Source organism: Hemiscyllium ocellatum, chromosome 4 (assembly GCF_020745735.1).
Source record: "Hemiscyllium ocellatum isolate sHemOce1 chromosome 4, sHemOce1.pat.X.cur, whole genome shotgun sequence".
Classification (NCBI taxonomy): Eukaryota; Metazoa; Chordata; class Chondrichthyes; order Orectolobiformes; family Hemiscylliidae; genus Hemiscyllium; species Hemiscyllium ocellatum.
In genome coordinates this window covers 72,535,920-72,556,728 of record NC_083404.1, presented here as the reverse complement: position 1 = coordinate 72,556,728, position 20,809 = coordinate 72,535,920, and the positions used below count along the sequence as shown (strand labels likewise).

Here is a 20,809-nt window from a genome sequence, read left to right as displayed (position 1 = left end):
AATCAATACAACAGGAAAATTTTAGAAAGTACTGACTGGAAATCAGATTCAAAGCAATCCATGAAAATTATATTACATTTTGATAACTTAATTGCAGCTTGCACTGTTCTTTTAAAGTTATTAAAACTTATAGTTAATTTGTGGGCTACTCATCACTAGTATCTGAAAACAAGATATATTATCCACTAATAATAATACAAAAAAAATCAAAAATTACAATCCAATTTAATTTCTGAAACAAAGTTACTCCAACTATATCATTATGTTTGTAAAAACATATTCAATGTAAAGCAATATAATTATGCACTCAATGTTTTCATCTAGAATTTCACTAAACTACAGAGCACAGGTTTAAGATGAGGGAAGGGGGAAAAAGATTTAAAAGGAACCTAGGGGTGAACGCTTCCACGCAGAGAGTGGTGCCTGTATGGAATGCGCTTCCAGAGGAAATAGTTGAAACTGGTACAATTATAACATTTAAAAGACATCAGGATGGATATATGAATAGGAAGGGTCGAGGGATACGGGCCAAATGCTGGCAAATGGGATTAGATTTATTTGGATATCTGGTCGGCATGGATGAGTTGAACCGAAGGGTCTGTTTCTGCGCTGTATGTCTCAATGACTGCAACTCTTAGCAGCATTCATCAGAAGAGAAACCTCCTATGAAATTTGGAAAACATATCAATTGACGAACAGACACTTTCTAAACCACTTATAAATCATACCTATTAAAGTGATTTAATACAGCAGTGAGTATTCCGAGAAGACAAATGCATGCAATCATTTCCAGCACAAAAGTCACTAGAAGTAAACAAATATTTTGCAAATATATTCTGAAGGACTCGTCACACTTAACAACAGCATTCTAAAAAATAACAAAAATAGAATTATTCAGACATTTAGGTAACATCAGTGAGCCTCCGATGAAGCGCTAGTGTTTTGTCCTGCTTGCTATTTGCGTGTTTTCTGTCTGTTATGATGGGTGATCTCTCTTTTTCCGAGAGGTTGGTCAATGGTGTCCAAGTCAATATATTTGTTGAGAGTGTTCTGGTTTGAATGCCAGGCCTCTAGGAATTCCTGTGCATGCCTTTGTTTAGCCTGTCCCAGGATGAATGTACTGCCCCTGTCAAACTGGCGTCCCTCTTCATCTGTAGTATGCATAGTGATAGATGATCATATCTTTTGGTGGCTAATTGGTGGCTCATGTATCTTGGTGGCTAGTTTCCTGTTCCGTCTGTACAATGTAATGTTTGTTGCGATCCCTGCAGGGTATTTTGTATATGACGTCTGTTTTGCTTATTGTTGGTATGGGGTCCTTTAAGTTTATCAAGAGCTGTTTCAGTGTGAAAGTAGGTTTGTGGACTACCGTGATGCCTAGGGGCTGGAGTAGTTTAAAGACATCTTGTAGATGACAACCAATGTATGGCAGGATGGCTAGAGTCTCTGGGCATGTTGCATCATCTTGTTCAAGTCTGTTGAGTAGGAATCAGCAGACTGAGGTTATTGGGTACCCGTTGTTTCTGAATACATTGTATAGGTGCTTTTCCTTTGCTTCGTGTAGTTCCTGGCTGCAGCAGTATGTTGTGGCCTGTTTAAATAATGTCCTGCTCTAGCTGCATTTGTGGGCTGATTGCTCCTGTAGTTGAGTATCTGGTCAATGTGTGTGGCTTTCCTGTAGATGCTGATATGTAGCTCTCCATTGGCTTTTCGTTCTACTGTGACATATAGGAAGAGGAGTCTGTTGTTGTTCTCTTCCTCTTTGGTGAACTTTATATCAGTAAGGATTTTCTATGTTTGATACGTGACTTAACTGAGGCACAAGATAATTAGAGAGTTAGATAGGTTGGACAGTGAGAGCCTTTTTCCTCGGATGGCGATGGCTAGTACAAGGGGACATAGCTTTAAATTGAGGGGTGACAGATATAGGATAGATGTCAGAAGTAGTTTCTTTACTCAGTTGTAGTAGGGGCATGGAATGTACTGCCTGCAACAGTAGTAGACTCACATTTAAATGGCCAGTGGATAGGCACATGGACATGAATGGAATAGTGTAGGTTAGATGGGGCTTCAGATTATTGCACCAAGCTGTGATACCATCGAGGGCCAAAGGGACCGTACTGCGCTCTGAAGTTCTATGTTCTAAGGATGTTGTTTATGTGTTTGTGCTTTTGTTCTAATTTGTTGCGATTCGTGATTACAATGGTGTCATCCACATAACAGTCCAGAGCTTGGGCTGGATCATAGGAAGGACTCTTAGCAGAGACAGTTATGCAAAGGTTTGAATGAAGAGCCCTTCCTATAATCCAGCTACAAGCTTCGGGCCAGCTATGTGGATGACACCTTTGTCATCACGAAACACAACAAATTAGAAGAAACCCACAAAAAACATCCTTACTGGTATAAAGTAGAAACAGGAAGAGAACAACAACCGACTCCCCTTCCTAGATGTCACAGTAGAATGAAATGCCAATGGAAAGATGCAGACCAATGTCTACAGGAAAGCCACACACACTGACCAGATACTCAACTACAGGAGCAATCATCCCAGCACCTACAAATGCAGCGACTTCAGGACATTATTTAAAAGGGCCACAACATATTGCAGCACCCAGGACTATACGAAGCAGAGGAAAAGCACCTATACAATATATTCAGAAACAATATATTCAGTCCGCTGATTCCTACACAACAGATTTAAACAAGACAATACAACATGCCCAGAGACTCTAGCCACCTTACCATACATTAAAGACATCTCAGAGATGCCGACCAGATTACTCCGGCCCCAAGGCATCATGGCAGTCCACAAACCTACCATTACACTGAAACAGCTGCTGATGAATTTAAAAGGACCACGTACCAAAACAGACGTTATGTACAAAATACCCTGCAAGGACTGCAATAAACATTGGACAGACGGGCAGGAAAGGTGCCACCAGGATACATGAGCACCAACTGGCCACCAAAGGACATGACCAATATCACTGGTATCCATACGCATAGCGGAAGAGGGACAACAGTTCGACTAGAACAAGTACATCCATCCTGGAACAGGCTAAACAAAGACATTCATGGGAATTCCGAGAGGCCTGGCATTCGACCCAGAATTCCATTAACAAATATAATTGATTTGGACCCTTTTTACCAACCTCTCAGAAAAAGAACTGGAAGTGATGTCACCCACCACAACAGACCAAGACACATAAATAGCAAGCAGGACAGAACACCAGGGCTTCATTGGAGGCTCACTGATAAGGTTACATCTGAGAACAAATTTACCAGCTCAGCAAGCAAACTTACAACTTAATGAAAGACTTATCCTTGTAACTTTGAATCTAAAAGAAAACAAGAATCTAAAATGCAGAGCTGAAAAACATTTTACCAATAATGGTGAACCACAATGTCTGATCATCCAATTTATTATCCAATAACTTCTGACATTTAAGATGATGATTTTAAAATTTTAGATAAGTTATTTTGTACATGGTATACTTAATAAAATACTATTAAACACTAAATCATTCACTCAATTTAGAGGAAGCAATTTGTCAGCCTTGAAATAATAGGAGCATGTCAATAGAAATATTGGCCTTTTACATTCTTCTGCATCAATAAATTAACACCGATTCACTGTGAGTGTGAGAAATGTCAATTAAATTTAAAACAATTAAATTTGGGAGTTTTTTTTTACAGAAAATATGCCCCTGATTAATAAAGGTCCTATTTTTGTATTAGACACGGTCATAATAGTGCATAAAACAGAAAATGAAAGCTCAAAGAATTCTACAGCATAAAAAAGGTTTTTAAAAAATTACATTAAATGAGAATTTGCAACTTTGGAACAAAAAGCCTGACTACATAAAGAATTCCTTAAGATTTTCTGATGTAGCTGCTAGTGTGGATTGAATTGCTCATGAGTTTCTTATAGATGTAAGTTAGCTTGGTGTTTAGAAATCTACATCAATATTCTGAGAAGTAACATATCTGTTGTGTTATGGGTTTCATATTTTATATCTTGCAACTACTAAATAAAATTAGTTCAGCATTTTTTAACCCAGTGAATTTATTCAATCAAATTGTAATCTTCCAGCTGACAGAATTTCTAGATTGATTATGTTCATAGATTCCACTAATGAAAATGAAAGATATTCACTTCTAATTTAGTCTTTGTACATTACATATGTAATTTCTTCAGTCTCTCAATGACTATTTTCAAATTGTACATCACATCAATGCTAGTCAAAATAGTTTGAAATGAATTTGGGGTTGGAAAAGAACTGATTAACATTTAAGACTTTGCTGAAATTTTACAAATATTGGTACACACAAATGTGTAAGCTTTGATCTATCAAAAGTGTAATTATAGAAGCAAATTAATGCCAAGCATTAATTAAAATCAAATTTTCTAATAACTGATGACAAACAGGTTACATTCATACTCTAGTCACTTAATTTCTTACATCACTTTACAGCTTTGTGTTACTGTGAGGATTTGTATAATGTCCCTACCAATTCACAAGCCTAGAAAATGTGCACCTAATAAATGAAACTGCATTTCAAGCACAATTGCATTTTTTTTAAACAGTTTAAAGGTCTTACGAAAGCAATAGATTTCTGAAATACATTTTCACATTTTAAATAATTGTGGTTACACCTCTATAGTAAGACTTTACAGATACAATTTTAATTATAAAACATTCCAGATGACGTTCTTTTCTGACAATCACTTTAAGTCTACTTTAACAGTTTAGAACATGAAGCTACAAAGAAACAATATCTATTCCTGAAAGCATTAAACTTGGAAGTAGGTTTTGTTTTGTACTTTAAATTTAGTTTCATCCATTTATAAAGAACCTCCCCAAAACTTTGTATAAACAAGTTCAATGCAATATTTCCCATAAAGTTGGAAAACAAGACATTACCCTTATAAATACTTAAGGATTTATTTCTGGAAAACTTGTATTTAATCTCATGAACTTTAATTTCACACAAAGTTAACATAGCTTTCTTAAAACTTCTAAGGCAAACAAGCTTAAAAATCTCATTCCATACAATTTTAGAAAAACACTTTATTTCAGTTACAGTGTTCACAGTTTTTGAACCATGTTTAGAACGCTTCCCAGATGGTTGAGTGTAGATTTAATAATGAAATGTAACTAAAGCATAACGTCAATATCTTTAGTCTCACTAACATTCTTTGTTAAACTGAAATACAAGCTGATTAAATCTTTATCAGTATAGAAGACAATGTTTAAAAGCATTATGCCATATGATAAACACAGCAAATTCTACCTCATCTATATACAAAATGTATGCTCAGTGCGTCTGTTGCAATGTTTCCTGTGCACTTCATGAGATACAAAGAATTACAAACTTTACAGCACAGAAACAAGTCATTTAGTCAAATACATTTATCCTGCCATTATACTAATATGGCATCATATGAACGTGTTCTTAACTTATTTTATTTCATTTTAATCAACAGTCCTCCTTCTCCCCTTATGTACTTATCAAATTGAAATACTTATTTGCTATTTACCTCATCTACTCCATGTGGTGGGAGGTTTCAAATTCTCAACCTCCAAATATCTCCCATATTCATAAGTGACAATCTAATACTTACAAGAGTTTTTGATTCTCCAGTGGAAACATTTTCTCTATATGTATCCTTTCAAGTCCTTTCATATTTTTAAATAACTCACAATTGGTCACTTCATCTTTTTTAAACCTGGTAGTTAGAACTTCTCAGTTCACATTCCAACCTCATCCTTGTAGTTTATTTCACACTTCCGCCAGTGCAGCTACATCTCATTTGAAATGTGGAATCAAGAAATGCAAAAAATACAGTCCAACCAAGCATCTGTTTTTGAATTTTATACCTCAAGAAATGAATCCCAGGGCTTTATTTACACCTTGGAGTTTGGTAACTTGATTTGTTACTCTTAATGATTTGCTAATCTGTATCCAAGGATCACACTCCAACCCACTAGACTTGTTTTCCGAGTAGTAAGTCCCTTCCTCATTCCTCCCAGCAAAGTGCACAATTTTATTTAACAGTATTGAAGTTTCTTTGTCAATAACCGGCCCTTTCTGCAACTTTAAGGCAGAACTCATTATTAGTCTTTATTCGCGTAACAACAGTTTTTAAAACATACATTTGTCAAGATGACACAAAATAATACTGCGTTAACATCGCTCCGTTCCACAGTTATACATCGACAAACAATCCAAAAGCCCAAGGTGCTCTTAATATTAATTTGAAAGTTTTCAAAGTCCATCCTGCATGTTACTATATCAATGACTACGCAAGGAACAGCAACAGCAAGAACAGCTTTCCTATGATGCTGACGTACTGTACGTCCATAGAACTAATTAAAATCTTAATCACAATACAACCAGACAACCAACAAAGTTGTTTCGATAGCAGTGTTAAAAATGCTGCTCTGAAACAAGTATTTGCTTTTTCAGCTTCAGTCACCTTCATTAATAAGCCTTTTCTTACACTGACAAACACCTCCGTTTAACATGTTAGAAGTGCCGCATATCTTCAAAACTACAGCAAAAACATATTTGCGTCAGCGATTTCGAAACAAAAAAAAGTAGGAAAAGTTCTGATTTAACATAATAAACATTGCATCTTTTCACGAGGAAGGACTAATCAATCAGACTGATTTGAAAACGTGCTAATCTATTGACGTCTGGATATTTTCAAGAATCATTTCTAATGCTTTTCTGTCGAATATTCTCAAAGTTAATCCTTGCTCTTATGATTAAAAAATGATTTTAAGATATACAGCAACTAAGTAGCGGGAAAGAAGTGTCATTGTATTCTGAAATATAATCTTCCATTTAAAACAATTGTGCGAAATCGAAGCTATGAATTATCCGTTTAAACGAAATATTCTTTGCATTTTTCTCTACAAAGAATTAGAGGTTATTTTAACTAGCTGCCTGCAATGCTTACACATCATTTCACAAGTCTTGTTTATATTAACACTCCACTAAACGTTTAAGCGATCTATATTCGAGTTATCACTGGGAACTCGTTAAAACCACAGAATTACAAGAGAAAATAAAATAATGTCATTTTTCCGTCTTTTTTGATAACCTCTAAAAACGTCTTAATGATTAAAAACAAACAGTAATAACCAATTCCTCCAACTACTTGTCTACCCTCCCCCTCCTCAATACCAGAACGGCATGTTTGTGAAAAGTTATTCACTTCACCCAATCATCCAAAAATCAAAGAGAGATTTAAGTTTCATTATTTTTCATTTAACATTCGAGCCTCTTTAAAAACGGCCGGATCTGAAAACGTGGTTAAAATTAGTTTTGGAGCATCTGATTTTTGTTGTTTGTTTGTTTCTGTTTCTGCCAAATCATATCCGAAACAAAAACAAAATTTCAGGGATGGGGGAACAAGAGTGCTTTTAACGTGGAACGATCTGTGGAAAAAAAAGTTAATTTAAAAATCTTTTTAAATTCTTTCTGATCTCGTTGTAGCTTGCACAGAAGTTGCTCCAAGTTTCTCTTTCACTCTTCAACGCCGTCGTTAAACATAAAACAACATATACACAAAAAAACCCAAATCCAAAACGGAGTTCAAGTAAGAAAGTGATTAAAGTGGTTAACTCCCCAATCCTATAAGGCAGCAGTGAGGTGATCTATCCTCAACCTTGACGATGAGTTGGGATCGGTTTTGAAGAAGTTGTTTCCTCTTTTTTCTGCTACCGTTTCTCTCCGTTTCTCTCAGACTCTGGAGGTACAAACGGGGGCACAACTTTTTTTTTAAGCCCCTCTCTCACAACATGATTTAAATAACTCTGATAAACTATTTCAAAAAGGGGACAACACCTGGCCAAATTTAACTGGAACTTACCATGGAACATTCAACATCACTTTTCCGCATTTTTTTCCGGCTTTAAACAATTATTCGAATTTTTAAAAATTTTTTTCTCATATTTTTGTTTCACCGCGGGCCTAAAAATTGTTTGCTTTAGCCTCCTTCCAGCGGCCATTGTATACGCGCTGCGCCTCTACCTAACTTGATGGCGGACATCCCGCCCCCTCCACTCCACTCAATTGGATCAAGCGGGAAGTGGGCGGGGACTAGGCGGACATTCCCTGGAGGTATAGGTTCGTCTAGCTATCTATCAATGTCAACCCCAGGTTTCCGTCATCAAGTTAGGTTCTACTCATCTTATAGTGCGCGCGCCTGCTTGTGACGTCGTTTTTTGGTGTGTCCTGATGGTGAAGGTGAGGATGAAGTGAGAAGGCGGCAGGATAAGGGAAAGGAAGACCGGGAAAAGGGTAAGAAGGGCGTACAGCAAAGCTGTAGATTGGGGCAGAGAGGAAGGAGGTGAGTACAGGAAGGTGGGGGGTGGAGAAGGAGGATTTGTAATAGAGGGTGTTGGGAGGCGAGAGCGGATCGCGATACGGGGCAGGAGATGAGTAGAGGGCTGTAAGAGAAGAGATCGAGGGTCAGGAGATGAATAGAGAGCCAGTGGAGAAAAAATAAATCCGAAGAATGGATTCAGAAAGTGTGGACTGGATACAGGAGCAGGGGTTTCTTCAGAGGGCAAGAGTGAAAAGAGGGGATCAGTGAGACTGAGACTGAGAAGGAAGAGCTGAAAATGTGTTGCTGGTTAAAGCACAGCAGGTTAGGCAGCATCCAAGGAACAGGACTTGGATGCTGCCTAACCTGCTGTGCTTTAACCAGCAACACATTTTCAGCTCTGATCTCCAGCATCTGCAGACCTCACTTTTTACATTGAGAAGGAAGATTCAAGCAATCCAAGGAGAGACAATGGAAAGTAATTTGAAGTCTTAGAAAATAGGAGGGGGGGGGGGGGGGAGACATCGAGGGTGGTATAAGAACAAAGAAAATTTACAGCCGAGGAACAGGCTCTTCGGCCCTCAAAGCCTGATCCAAATGTACTGTCTAAACCTGTCAGTCAGTTCCTAAGCATGTATTTCCCTGTGCTCCCCACCTACTCATGCATCTGTTCAGATGCATCCTAAATGAATCTACAGTGCCTGCCTCTACCACCTCTGCTGGCAATGCATTCTGAACGCCCACCACCCTCTGTGTGAAGAATTTGCCGTGTGTACCCCCCTCCCCGCTTAAACTTGCCACCTCTCACTTTGAAAGCGTGACCTCTCGTTATTGATGGATTGTCTTTAACCACCCTGTCTATATCCTTCATGATTTTGTAAACCTCAATCAGGTTCCCCCCTCAATCTCCTTTTTTTCTAATGAAGATAAACCTAACCTACTCAACCTCTCTTCGTAGCTAACACATTCCATACCAGGCAACATCCTCGTAAAACCTTCTGTGCACCCTCTCCACATCCGTTTGGTGATGTGACGACCAGAACTGTACACAGTATTCTAAATGTGGCCGAACCAATGTCTCGTACAATTTTAACATGACTTGCCAGCTCTTATATTCAATACCCCATCCAATGAAGGCAAGCATACGATGTGCTTTCTTGACCACTCTATTCATCTGTGCAGCCACCTTCAGGGTACAATGGACCTGCACTCCCAGATCTCTCTGCCCATCAACTTTTCCCAAGGTTCTTCAGTTCATCGTATAATTCGCTCTAGAATTATACTTCCCAAAGTGCATCACCTCACATTTGCCTGGACAGAACTCCATCTGCTACTTCTCCACCCAACTCTCCAGTCTATATATTAGCCTGTATTCTCTGACAGTCCCTTATGCTTTCTGCTACTCCACCAATCTTCGTGTCATCTGCAAACTTGCTGATCATTCCAACAATGCCGTCTTCCAGATCATTTATGTATATTACAAACAACAGTGGTCCCAACACTGACTCCTGTGGAACACCACTGGTCACCTTTCTCCATTTCGGGGAAACTCCCTTCAACTACTACTCTGTCTCCTGTTGCTCAACCAGTTCTTTTTTACCCCAGCTAGAACACCCTGTGACTTCAGTTTCTCCGTTAGTCTACCATGGGGATCTTATCAAAAGCCTTACTAAAGTCCATGTATATGACATCGATAGCCTTTCCTTCATCTATCAATTTGGTCACTTCCTCGAAGAACTCTATTAAGTTGGTAAGGCATGATCTCCCCCACACAAAACCATGTTGCCTATTCTTTTCTAAATGTAAATAGATCCTATCCCTCAGTACCTTCTCCAGCAACTTCCTCACCACCGACGTCAGGCTCACTGGTCTGTAGTTGTCCGGAATATCCTTACTGCCCTTTTTGTACGGGGGAGAACATGAGCAATCTTGCAGTCCTCCGGCACCTGACCTGTATTTAAGGATGCCACAAAGATATCTGTCAGGGCCCCAGCTATTTCCTCTCTCACCTCCCTCAGCAACCTGGGATAGATCCCATCCGGTTCTGGGGATTTGTCCACCTTAATAACCTCTAGCCTACCCAACACATCTTCCCTACTTATGTCAATGTAATCCTGACTAATTAAACTTCTATCTCTAATCATCATGTGCCTCTCTTCAGCGAACACTGATGCAAAGTAATCATTCACAATCTCACCCAGGGAAATTCAAAGTGTGAAAATTGAATGCAAGAAAATGGAAGAGACGTAAAAATTTGGCAGAAAACACAGAGGGAGTAAATTGGACATGAATCCAATAAGCTAAATGTAGGTATACTAGAAACTTCACAGGCATTCAGTGAGAGTTTAGATCACAGAAAGAAGAGGAGTTGATATGATGGAGGTTGGAGTTAAACAAAAGAACAGGAAAAATCAAGTTTGCACTTGTAATGCAGCTTTCATGTCCTCAATCACATAAAGTATGCCAGCTCATAAATTACTGTAAAAACATAGTGGTGTCATTATGCAGTTGCACAGCCACAGTAGCTAAACCGTTCAGGCTGTTTCCACTTCTGTGAAAAACAAAAAAAACCAGGTCAAAAATGAATCCAACATCAAATATTCTGGAATTCAAATAAAAATAGAAATTTTTCACCAAGTCTGGTAGTGTCTGCAGATTGGGAATAAAGAGACTTCATGTTTCAGGTCAGTGATCTGATGGAAAGGTCTGATTTATTTTTTAGTGTTGGTGTTAACATGGTATAAGGATGTGAAATAGACCAGAGTCAATGAACTAGTTTTGGGGCTGAATGTGATATCATAGAACCTTTGTCCAGAAGATCACATTTAATTGGGTGTTGGAGTGGAGTAAATAGTCTGTGCCAGATAGAATAATGCATTTGCCTGCATGTCATCTTGTGTTGATTATGAAATACTTTGTATTGCTCATCAGAATGGACTTCCTAGGATACTAATAGCATGGCCGTGGCTGAATTAAGACCATAACACAGAAGCAGAAGTGAGGCTATTTAGCCCATGGAGTATGTTTTGCCATTAAATCATGGCTGATAAGTTTCTCAAACCAATTCTCCCACTTTCTTCCTGTAATCCTTGATTCTCTTGACAATCAAGGACCTGCCTGTCTCTATCTTAAAGATGCTCAATGACCTGGCCTTCAAAGCCTTCTGAGACAGTGAATTCCATAGATTCACCACTCTGGCTGAAGGCATTTTCCCCCATCTCTGTTCTAAAAGGTCTTCCCTTTAGTCTCAGGCTGTGCCCTCAGGTCTTAGTCTCTCCTACCAATGGAAACAACATCCCAACATCCACTGTGTCCAGGCCATTCAGTATTCTGTAAGTTTCAATTATATATCCCCTCAACCTTCTAAACCGCATTGAATATGGACCCAGAGTCTCAAAGGTTCCTCATATTTTCATTCCTGGGGCCGTTCTCATGAACATCCACTGAATGTGCTCCAGGGCTAGTATATCCTTCCTGGGAGATAGGGGCCAAAACTGCACACGATAGTCCAAATGTGGCCTGACCAGATCCTGAGAAGTGCATACCTGCTTTTATGATCAAGCCAACATTTCATTTGCCTTCCTAACTACTGACTCACCTGCAAATTTACCTTGAGAGAATCCTGGACTAGAACTCTTTGCACTTCAGACTTCTGCGTTTTCTCCCTATTTAGAAAATATTCCATGCTTCTATTCTTTTTACCAAAGTGCATGACCTCACACTTTCCCAAGTTGTACTCCATCTGCCACTTCTTTGCCCATTCTCCTACCTGTCCAAATCCCTCTGCATCCTCCCCATCTCCTCAATTCTATTTCTCCCTCTACTTCTCTTTGTTTCAATGACAAATTTAGCCAAAATGACCTCAGTTCCTTCATCTACATCATTAATGTATAAAGGAAAAAGTTATACGTCCCAAAACTGACCCTTGTGGAACACCAGCTGCCATCCTGAAAAAGACTCTTTTATCCCCACTCTCTGCTGTCTGCCAAATAGCGAATCTTCCATCAATGCGAACGCCTTGCTGCCATAGGCCCTTGTCTTACTCAGCAGCCTCCTGTGTGGCACTTTGTCAAAGGCCTTCTTGAGGTTCAGGTAGATGACATCCATTGGCTCTTCTTGGTCTAATTTGTTTGTTACTTCTGGATGTAGTCGCTGAGTTGGAAAGTTCATTTTCAGACATTTCGTTACCATATTAGGCAACATCTTCAGTGAGCCTCTGAATGAAGCACTGCTGATGATTCCTGCTTTCTATTTATATGTTTGGGTTTCTTTGGGTTTGTGTTGCCATTTCCTATGGTAATATCATTTCCTGTTCTTTTTCTCAGTCGTGGTAAATGGGCTGCAAGTCAATGTGTTTGCTGATAGAGTTCCGGTTGGAATGCCATGCTTCTCCGAATTCTGTGTATCTCTGTTTGCTTGTCTTTGGATGGATGTGTTGTCCTAGTTGAAGTGGTGTCCTTCTTTATCTGTATATAAGGATACTATAATGAGAGAAGGTTGTGTCGTTTTGTGGCTAGTTGATGTTCATGTATCCTGGTGGCTAGTTTTCTGCCTGTTTGTCCAATGTAGTGTTTGTTACAGTTCTTGCATGGTATTTTGTAAGTGACATTAGTTTTGCTTATTGTCTGTATAGGGTCTTTCAAGTTCATTATCTGCTGTTTTGGTGTGTTGGTGGGTTTGTGGGCTACTGTGATACCAAGAGGTCTGAGTAGTCTGGCAGTCATTGTTACTTCCTCAAATAATTCTAACAGATTTGTCGGGCATGACCTTTCTTTGATGAAATCATGCTGACTTTGCCCTATTTTACCATACGCTTCCAAGCATTTTTGAAAGGAAACTACAGGGGATAGACACATTTGAAATGTGGAGCTTATTCAAGGAACAGCTACTACTGGTCCTTGATAAGTATATACTTATCATGCAGGGAGGTAGTTGTCGTGAGAAGGATCCATGGTTTACTAAAGAAGTTGAAACTCTTGTCAAGAGCTGGTCTATGTGAGGATGAGGCATGAAGGCTTAGTTAGGGGGCTTGAGAATTATACGTTAGCCAGAAAAGATGTAAAGAGAGGGCTAAGAAGAACCAGGAGGGGACATGAGACGTTGTTGGCGGATAGGATCAAGGAAAACCCTAAGGCCTTCTGCTGGTATATCAGGAATGAAAGAATGACCAGAGTAAGATTAGGGCCAATCAAAGACAGCAGTGGGAAGGTCTGAGGGAACTGAGGCTGTTCTTGTTGGAGAGAAGCAGCATGAGAAGTGATTTAATTGAGACATGCAGGATAATCAGAGGGTTAGATAAGGTGGACAGTGAGAGCCTTTTTCCTGAGATGGTGAAGGCTAACACGAGGGGACATACCTTTAAGTTGAGTGGTGATAGATTTAGGACAGATATCAGGGGTGGTTTCTTTACTCAGAGAATAGTAGGGCCATGGAATGGCCTGCCTGCGACAGTAGTAAACTCGCCGATGTTAAAGGCATTTAAATGGGCATTGGACATACATTTGGATAATAATGGAATAGTGTAGGTTAGATGGCATCAAATTCATTTCACAAGTCTGTGCAACATTGAAGGCCAAAGGGCCTGTACTGCACTGTAACGTTCAATATTCTATGTATTCAGAAATCTCTTCCTTCGCAATGGACTCCAAAATCTTATCCATGACCGAGGGTTAGGCTAATCAGCTTATAATGTTTTGTCTTTTGTCTTACTCCCTTTTTAAAATGTGTTAGCGAATTTCCAGTCCTCAGGGATCCTCCCTGACTCTAGGAATTCATGAAAGATCGAATGCTAGATGCCACCACTATCCCTTCAGTTATCTCCTTTAGAACTCTCAGATGTAGTCCATCTGGTCCAGGTGATGGCTTTTCTCCTTGGTGATGGCCACCAAACTCAGGTCTAACCCCAACTCTTGGATTTTGGGGATATTACTCATGTCTTCAACCATGAAGACTGACGCAAAGTAGTTAGTCAGTTCCTCAGCCATTTCCTTGTTCACCACTGTTATCACTCCAACATCATTTTCCAGCTGTCCAATGTCCACTTACGCCTCTCTTGTCTCTTTTTATGTATTTAAAGAAACCCTTACAGTCGTCCTTTATATTACTGGCTAGCTTACCCTTATATTTAATCTTCTCCCTCCTTTTTTTTAGTTTCCCTCTGTTGGTCTTTGTGAGCTTCCCAATCCTCTGATTTCCCACTGCACTTTATCACTTTACATTCTTTTTCCTGGTCAACCATAGTTGCCTCGCCTTCCCTGTTTGAGCAGACACAAACAGACATAAAGTTAGAAAAACACTTTTTCATGTGACGGGGTTAATATTTCATTGAATTAATGTAACAAACAATTCAACTTGTGGTAATCTGGAATAAGTACAACTCACCCATCTTTGTTTTCCTTGCTGGCCTCTACTGGTTTCCAGTGCCTCCAATTTAAAATCGTCAGCTACATATTCACAAAGATGTTGCCAGGGTGGCAAGGTAGCTCAGTGGTTAGCACTGCTGCCTCACAGTGCCAGGAACCCAGGTTCAATTCCAGTTTTGCAAGACTGTTTGTGTGGAGTTTGCACGTTCTCCCTGTGTCTGCATGGGTTTCCTCTGGATGCTCTGGTTTCCTCCCACAGTCCCAAGATGTGCAGGAATTGGCCATGCTAAATTGCCCATAATGTTCAGGGATGTGTAGGTTAGGTACAGGTAGTCAGGGATAAATGTAAAATTATAGTGTAGGGGAATGGGTCTGAGTGGGTTACTCTTTGGAGGATCAGTATGGACGTGTTGGGCCAAATGGCCTGTTTTCACACTGTGGGGATTATATATAGTTATACTGATCATAATTTTTCATCTCGTAACCTATATCTGTACCTTCCATCCGCCTTTTCAATTTTCCAGTCAGATTCTTATTGCGTACCTCCATCTCCTGCACTGGCAGCTGTGCCATTATTGTGAAATTCTTTTCCTAAACTACTTTGCTCCACGTTCCACTTGAGACTCACCATAAAACCCAACATATCTGAACAAACTTTCAGTACTCTCTCTCACATGGCTCGGAGTTATTTTGAAAAATTAAATGCATGTAATTGTGTGCAAAATCTCATGCTGTTAACCCCCATTTGAATCACATAGATCAAGACACTGGACTACTCTCACACCAATCCTACCCATTTTCAAAAGTAATTCTGTAATTTGGATATTTTATTTCATGTGTCTATAGTAAAGGGAAGGATTTCATTTTAAAATAAAATTCATAAAGTCAACCCACTAATGTTAAATTTTCTCAGCATGGTATATTTTGTTGAGGAGAGTATAACTTATAATTTTGAATATTGCTGTAAAGAAATGTTGACAAAGCCTTTTGCACCCATCAGTGCTTTTGTCTTTGTATTCTTGCATTTTCCTTAATTTCTTTTTCTCATTCCTTTTTAATGCATGTGTCTTGGCGATTTGTTTTTTGGAAATGCAAAGCTCTGTTCTGACATAGCAGTCTCCTATACCACCCACTTTGTATGGTTCACTAATTAAGTAACTGGGTCCATTAGCAATCTTAAGTTTGATTTCTTTTAGTCTACTGGCTCAACATGTAGGCCAGATCTGGATGATATAAATGCAAAATTGGAGTATTTTTAAGTGTGTTGTACTTTTGTATGAAGTTTTTATAAACTTTATATGAAATTAACTAATTTCAATAGGACTGGTGAAACTGTCACATTGTTCATAAGACTGAATAATATTACAACTTTCATCGTTAGGTGCTGGAAAAGCACAACTCAAAATGCCGAAAAATGTACGAAAATTAAGGGATGAAGACATTAATCCTTGTCTTGAGGTAGGAGTATTGTTAAACTTCAACTATTATTTTAACTATGTTTGTTAACTGATTTGACAAATGGTCCACTTTTTTTTAAAGGAAACAGATGCCTCCAGGAAGTGTTTAGAAGCAAACAATTATAACAAAGATATGTGTACCGAGTATTTTCTGAGGTACAAAACGTGTAGGAAGTTCTGGGTAAGTATGATCAAAGATTTGACCTGTCGATTTTATCAGAAAACTCTTTGAGATATTTGAAAAGGAAAAAAAGCCAGAAAGTTGACTGGTCTCAATGTGATACTGCATAACCCAGCCCAGATTTTCTAATTTGAGGTAAATTATTCATCCCATCTTCAGTGTAAATATAGGTGAAAATTCTTCAGCCTTCTTGTAACACCACCGTTTCCTGAATCTTCTGTTGAAGGTGATGCAGAGCTCGCAATATATTGGTGCAATCGGCCTCATTTTCTGAACTATGATTTTGTTTAATTCATCAGTAACCACTGACCAAGGAAACCACCACGATAAATTTTATTGCATTATTTGTTAATGTAATACTCAGGTTTTGCAGAAATAATTTATTTGAAGCTTATTTTTTCTTTTTGAAGAACAACATAATGATTCAAAGACGAAGAAATGGTATTAGCCCTGACATGCCAACTGCAAAGGATAGAAAAGAAATTCTGGAAGAATGCACAAAGAGGCCCTACTGATGTTCTTGATTTTGAAAAATGATCAATGTGAACAAATCCACGTGAATAATTTGAATGTGTAATTTTAATCTAAAGCTTTATTAATTAATGCAAATGGTACATTAGATATTTACAATAAAAGAGCTGAAGGATTTCTCAATGTCTGTCTGCAGTTCTCAAATAATGAATATTTCAAAGCACTTTGTTATAAATTTTATAATGGAGGAAAATGGCATTGTTGAAAGTTTTATAAATATGCACATTATAGAAGGATCATTTTTACGTTATTCTATTGACCTTTTATGGAGTACCAGAAAGAATGGCTGAAGCTAGGAATTCTGTTTGAGATTGAGATATACTGTGTGTTGACATAACACAATATAAATAAATGCTCCATCATGAGTTATACAAAATTAAACAGTGTTAATGGAAATAACACTGTTTGATGGAGCAGTGAACATTTGCAAAGATAGAATGTTGCAGTGCAGTATCTGACAATTTATTTCATTATCTGGCTTCACTAAAAGCCTCCTTCAGGATAGTGTATCTTAGGTTCTGGTCCATCACCATGTAAGGTTCTGAGGTTAGCCTATCCATCCTTGGCAATCATTTGCAGATGGTTTACAGTGTCATGAATGTGGTGCTGGAAAAGCATAGCAGTCAAGCAGCAGCTGGAGAGGAGGAGAATCGATATATTGGGAATGAGGCTGTCGAGGAGGTTAAGAGATACATGGGAGGAGGGGTGGGGCTGGAGGGAAGGTAACTGAGATTGTGATAGGTAGATGAAGGTGGGGGAAGAAGGTGATAGGTCAGGGGTGGCATAAGCCCTTTATCAGGAATAAGGCTTGTGGGCCAGGGAGCTGAGAGATAAATGGGAGGGAGTGTTGAGAAGAAAGCTGGGAATGTGATCGGTCGATGATGGTGGGAGTTGAAGGTGATGGGTCGGAGATGGTTTACAGTGTTCATTTTTAATAACTATTATCACCCATGTTTGGATCACACACTCAATCACTTCTGGATTTCAGAATGAGCAACAAAGCGAGGGTACTTGTCATTGACTTTGAGGAAAGGTGTCCATTAAAGAGCTAGCAATCTATGTGCAGATTATCTAATTTTAGTTACATTTTTGGATCAGCATATGGGATCACTTGTGTTTGTTTTCTTTCAGCAATCAATGACACTTTTCAAAAATATTTTAAAACTTTGGCATTTTCATCATGAAAGTTGACAGTGAACATACTAAATCATATTTAAGGGCAAGAGAGGTTGTTCTTCGTTATTTACTAATTTAATATGTTGTTAAAACTCAATTCCACCTCATTCAATAAAATGTTTTCTTTTGGGGCTTGGTTAAATAAGAAATAATATAAAAATAAAAATCACTTCAATTTATGTGAAATTTTAAGAATCATGGACTTGAACAGCATACCCGATGGAACAATGGAGGATCACAGAGCACTTTCTGGCATTTGGTATTTAATTACACAGGTGTAGACACAAATGTTTCTGTGAGTTACACAATTAGAATGAGCACAATTTGTGGCAATTTTCCCATGGTTGCAATGCAACATTTGGGCCAATGACTTGTGATTTTAGGTAAACACAGAATTGCATACTATAAAAATGTAAGTTCCCAAAATATTAGTAAAATGAATGAGGGGGATATAGAAGTCAAAGTGGCCATTTAGTCTTCAAGCATGTGCCACCTTTGATAAAATCATAATTGATCTAGTCATGGTTTCAACTTCATGTTCTGTCTACATTCTGTAACCCTGACTCCCTTCTCTATCAAATTGATTTAACTGAGCAATGAATAAATTTAAAGACATATCTTTCACTATCTTCTGGGGAAGAGAATTCCACAGTCAATTTCTGACAAATGGAAACGTCCACCACATATCCACTGTGCCAAGTCCCCTCAAGATCTTGTATGTTTCGATAAGATCATCTCTCGTGCTTCTGGATATTTTCCTCAATAACCTGTTCAGCCATCTCTGGAGCAGATAAGACTTTAAACCAAATCTCTCGGCTCAGAGGCAGGGACAATTCTAATGCATAACAAGAGGCCTGACCTCTCATTTTATCAATATCCAGAAGTGCTATTAGACACAACTGAGCAATGTTCCTACCACCAAGATTACTGTGACACTTGTTTTTGTGTTTTTGTTTCTTTATTAACTGCTACCTGTAATCACCTTTGAGCCGATTATATTTTTACAAGCAATGCCATTAAGGGCAATGCAAACCATCAAAAGTGAGGAGGAGACAGGGAAGGGGCAGCTCTTATTCTTTTAAATTCCAATGTATATAGACCTCATCTAGTCAACATCCATATAGTAAGCCTGTCATCCAGGAATTAGTCAAATGATTTTTTCTGAACTGCTTCTAAAACATCTGCATCTATCTTGGATGTGGTCTCACCAATGCCCTGTACAGCTGCAGGAAAACCTCCCTACTTTTACATTCCATTCCCATAGAATAAATTGAATTTGCCTTTTTGGCATTTGCTGTATCTGCATAATGTATTATCCATGTACAAGGGCACCCAGATTCCTCTGAGTTCTTCAATTTCTACAAATTATAAAATTATACAGAGTAGAAGAGGCCCTTTGGCTCATCAAGTCTTCACTGACATGTGAGAAACACCTGACGTTTAACTTAATCCCATTTGCCAACACATGGCCCATAGCCTTTAATGCTATGATGCGCTAACCAACCCTTAAACTAAGGGGAACAGCTGATTCTTATCCACTCTGGTCTACAAGAACATGGGCAATTAGATAACTGATCAATCTCATCTGCTTCAACCAAGACAGCTAAAGCTTATCCAACCTATCGAACTTAAATTTTCCATTCCAGGCAGCATCCTGGTAAATCTGCAACATTCTCTAGTGCAATTGCAAACAATGTACTGTTTTCTGTTCTTCCTGCCAAACTAAACATGTTCATGTGTTTTGAGAAGATTTGTAGCTCAGATTGAGGTTCTGGATGTAGGTTTGTTCGCTGAGTTAGAAAGTTCATTTTCAGACGTTTCATCACCACACTAGGTAACATATTCAGTGATTCTGGATTAGTGGTGCTGGAAGAGCACAGCAGTTCAGGCAGCATCCAAAGTGCAGCGAAATCGACGTTTCGGGCAAAACGTTTTTACCTCGTTGATTTTAACATATTCAGTGAGCCTCCGGACAAAGCACTGCTGATGTTTCCTGTTTCCTGCTTTCTATTTATATGTTTGGGTTTCTTTCGGTTGGTGATGTCATTTCCTGTGTCTCCAAGTCAATGTGTTTGTTGATAGAGTTCCAGTTGGAATACCATGCTTCGAGGAAGTCTCGTGCATGTCTCTGTTTGACTTGTCCTAGGATGGATGTGTTATCCCAGTTGAAGTGGTGTCCTTCCTTATCTGTGTGTAACGATACCAATGAGAGAGGATCATGTCAATTTTGTGACTAGTTTTCTGTCTGTTTGTCCAATGTCGTGTTTGTTACAGTCCTTGCACAGTAAATGACATTAGTTTTGCTAGTTATCTGTATTGGGTCCTTCATATTCACTAGCTACTGTTTTAGTATGCACACTACATTGGACAAACAGGCAGAAAACTAGCCACTAGGATACATGAACATCAACTAGCCACAAAACAACATGACCCTCTCTCACTAGTATCCTTACATACAGATAAGGAAAGACACCACTTTGACTAGGACAACACATCCATCCTAGGACAAGCCAAACAGAGACGTGCACAAGAATTCCTAGAAGCATGGCATTCCAACTGGAATTCTACCAACAAACACATTGACTTGGACTCCATTTAACACCCCCTGAGAAATGAAATCACCAACCCAAAGAAACCCAAACATATAAATAGAAAGCAGGAAACATCAGCAGTGCTTCATCCGGAGGCTCACTGAAGATGTTACGTAGTATGGTGACGAAATGTTTGAAAATGAACCTTCCAGCTCAGCGAGTAAACATGTTCA

General features: G+C 38.8%; 2 protein-coding genes across 9 annotated transcripts in view; one reads left to right on the top strand and one right to left on the bottom strand.

Annotated features, from left to right (window-relative positions):
* plag1 (pleiomorphic adenoma gene 1) overlaps nt 1-8,023 on the bottom strand; it is a 92,373-nt gene extending 84,350 nt beyond the window's left edge. For 6 of the 7 annotated variants that reach the window (XM_060823403.1, XM_060823429.1, XM_060823409.1 and 3 more), the window contains exon 1: nt 7,883-8,023. Coding sequence is in view for 1 of the 7 variants with exons in the window: in XM_060823428.1 (XP_060679411.1) it covers nt 7,883-7,899 (17 nt within the window). In the remaining 6 variants the exon portion in view is untranslated. Of the gene's footprint in view, nt 1-7,678; nt 7,760-7,882 lie in introns of all 7 variants that reach the window. The other variant, XM_060823408.1, reaches the window with a different exon arrangement.
* Nucleotides 8,024-8,213: 190 nt separating this feature from the next.
* chchd7 (coiled-coil-helix-coiled-coil-helix domain containing 7) lies at nt 8,214-16,992 on the top strand. 2 transcript variants are annotated; one of them, XM_060824321.1, is made up of 4 exons: nt 8,214-8,313; nt 16,082-16,158; nt 16,240-16,338; nt 16,749-16,992. In XM_060824321.1, exons 2-4 carry the CDS (start codon nt 16,105-16,107, stop codon nt 16,851-16,853), a joined length of 258 nt encoding a protein of 85 aa, XP_060680304.1. In that variant the 5' UTR covers nt 8,214-8,313; nt 16,082-16,104; the 3' UTR covers nt 16,854-16,992. The 2 variants fall into 2 exon arrangements, with proteins under 2 accessions (XP_060680304.1, XP_060680305.1); XM_060824322.1 differs by having other exon boundaries at nt 8,278-8,362.
* The last annotated feature ends 3,817 nt before the right edge of the window (nt 16,993-20,809 follow it).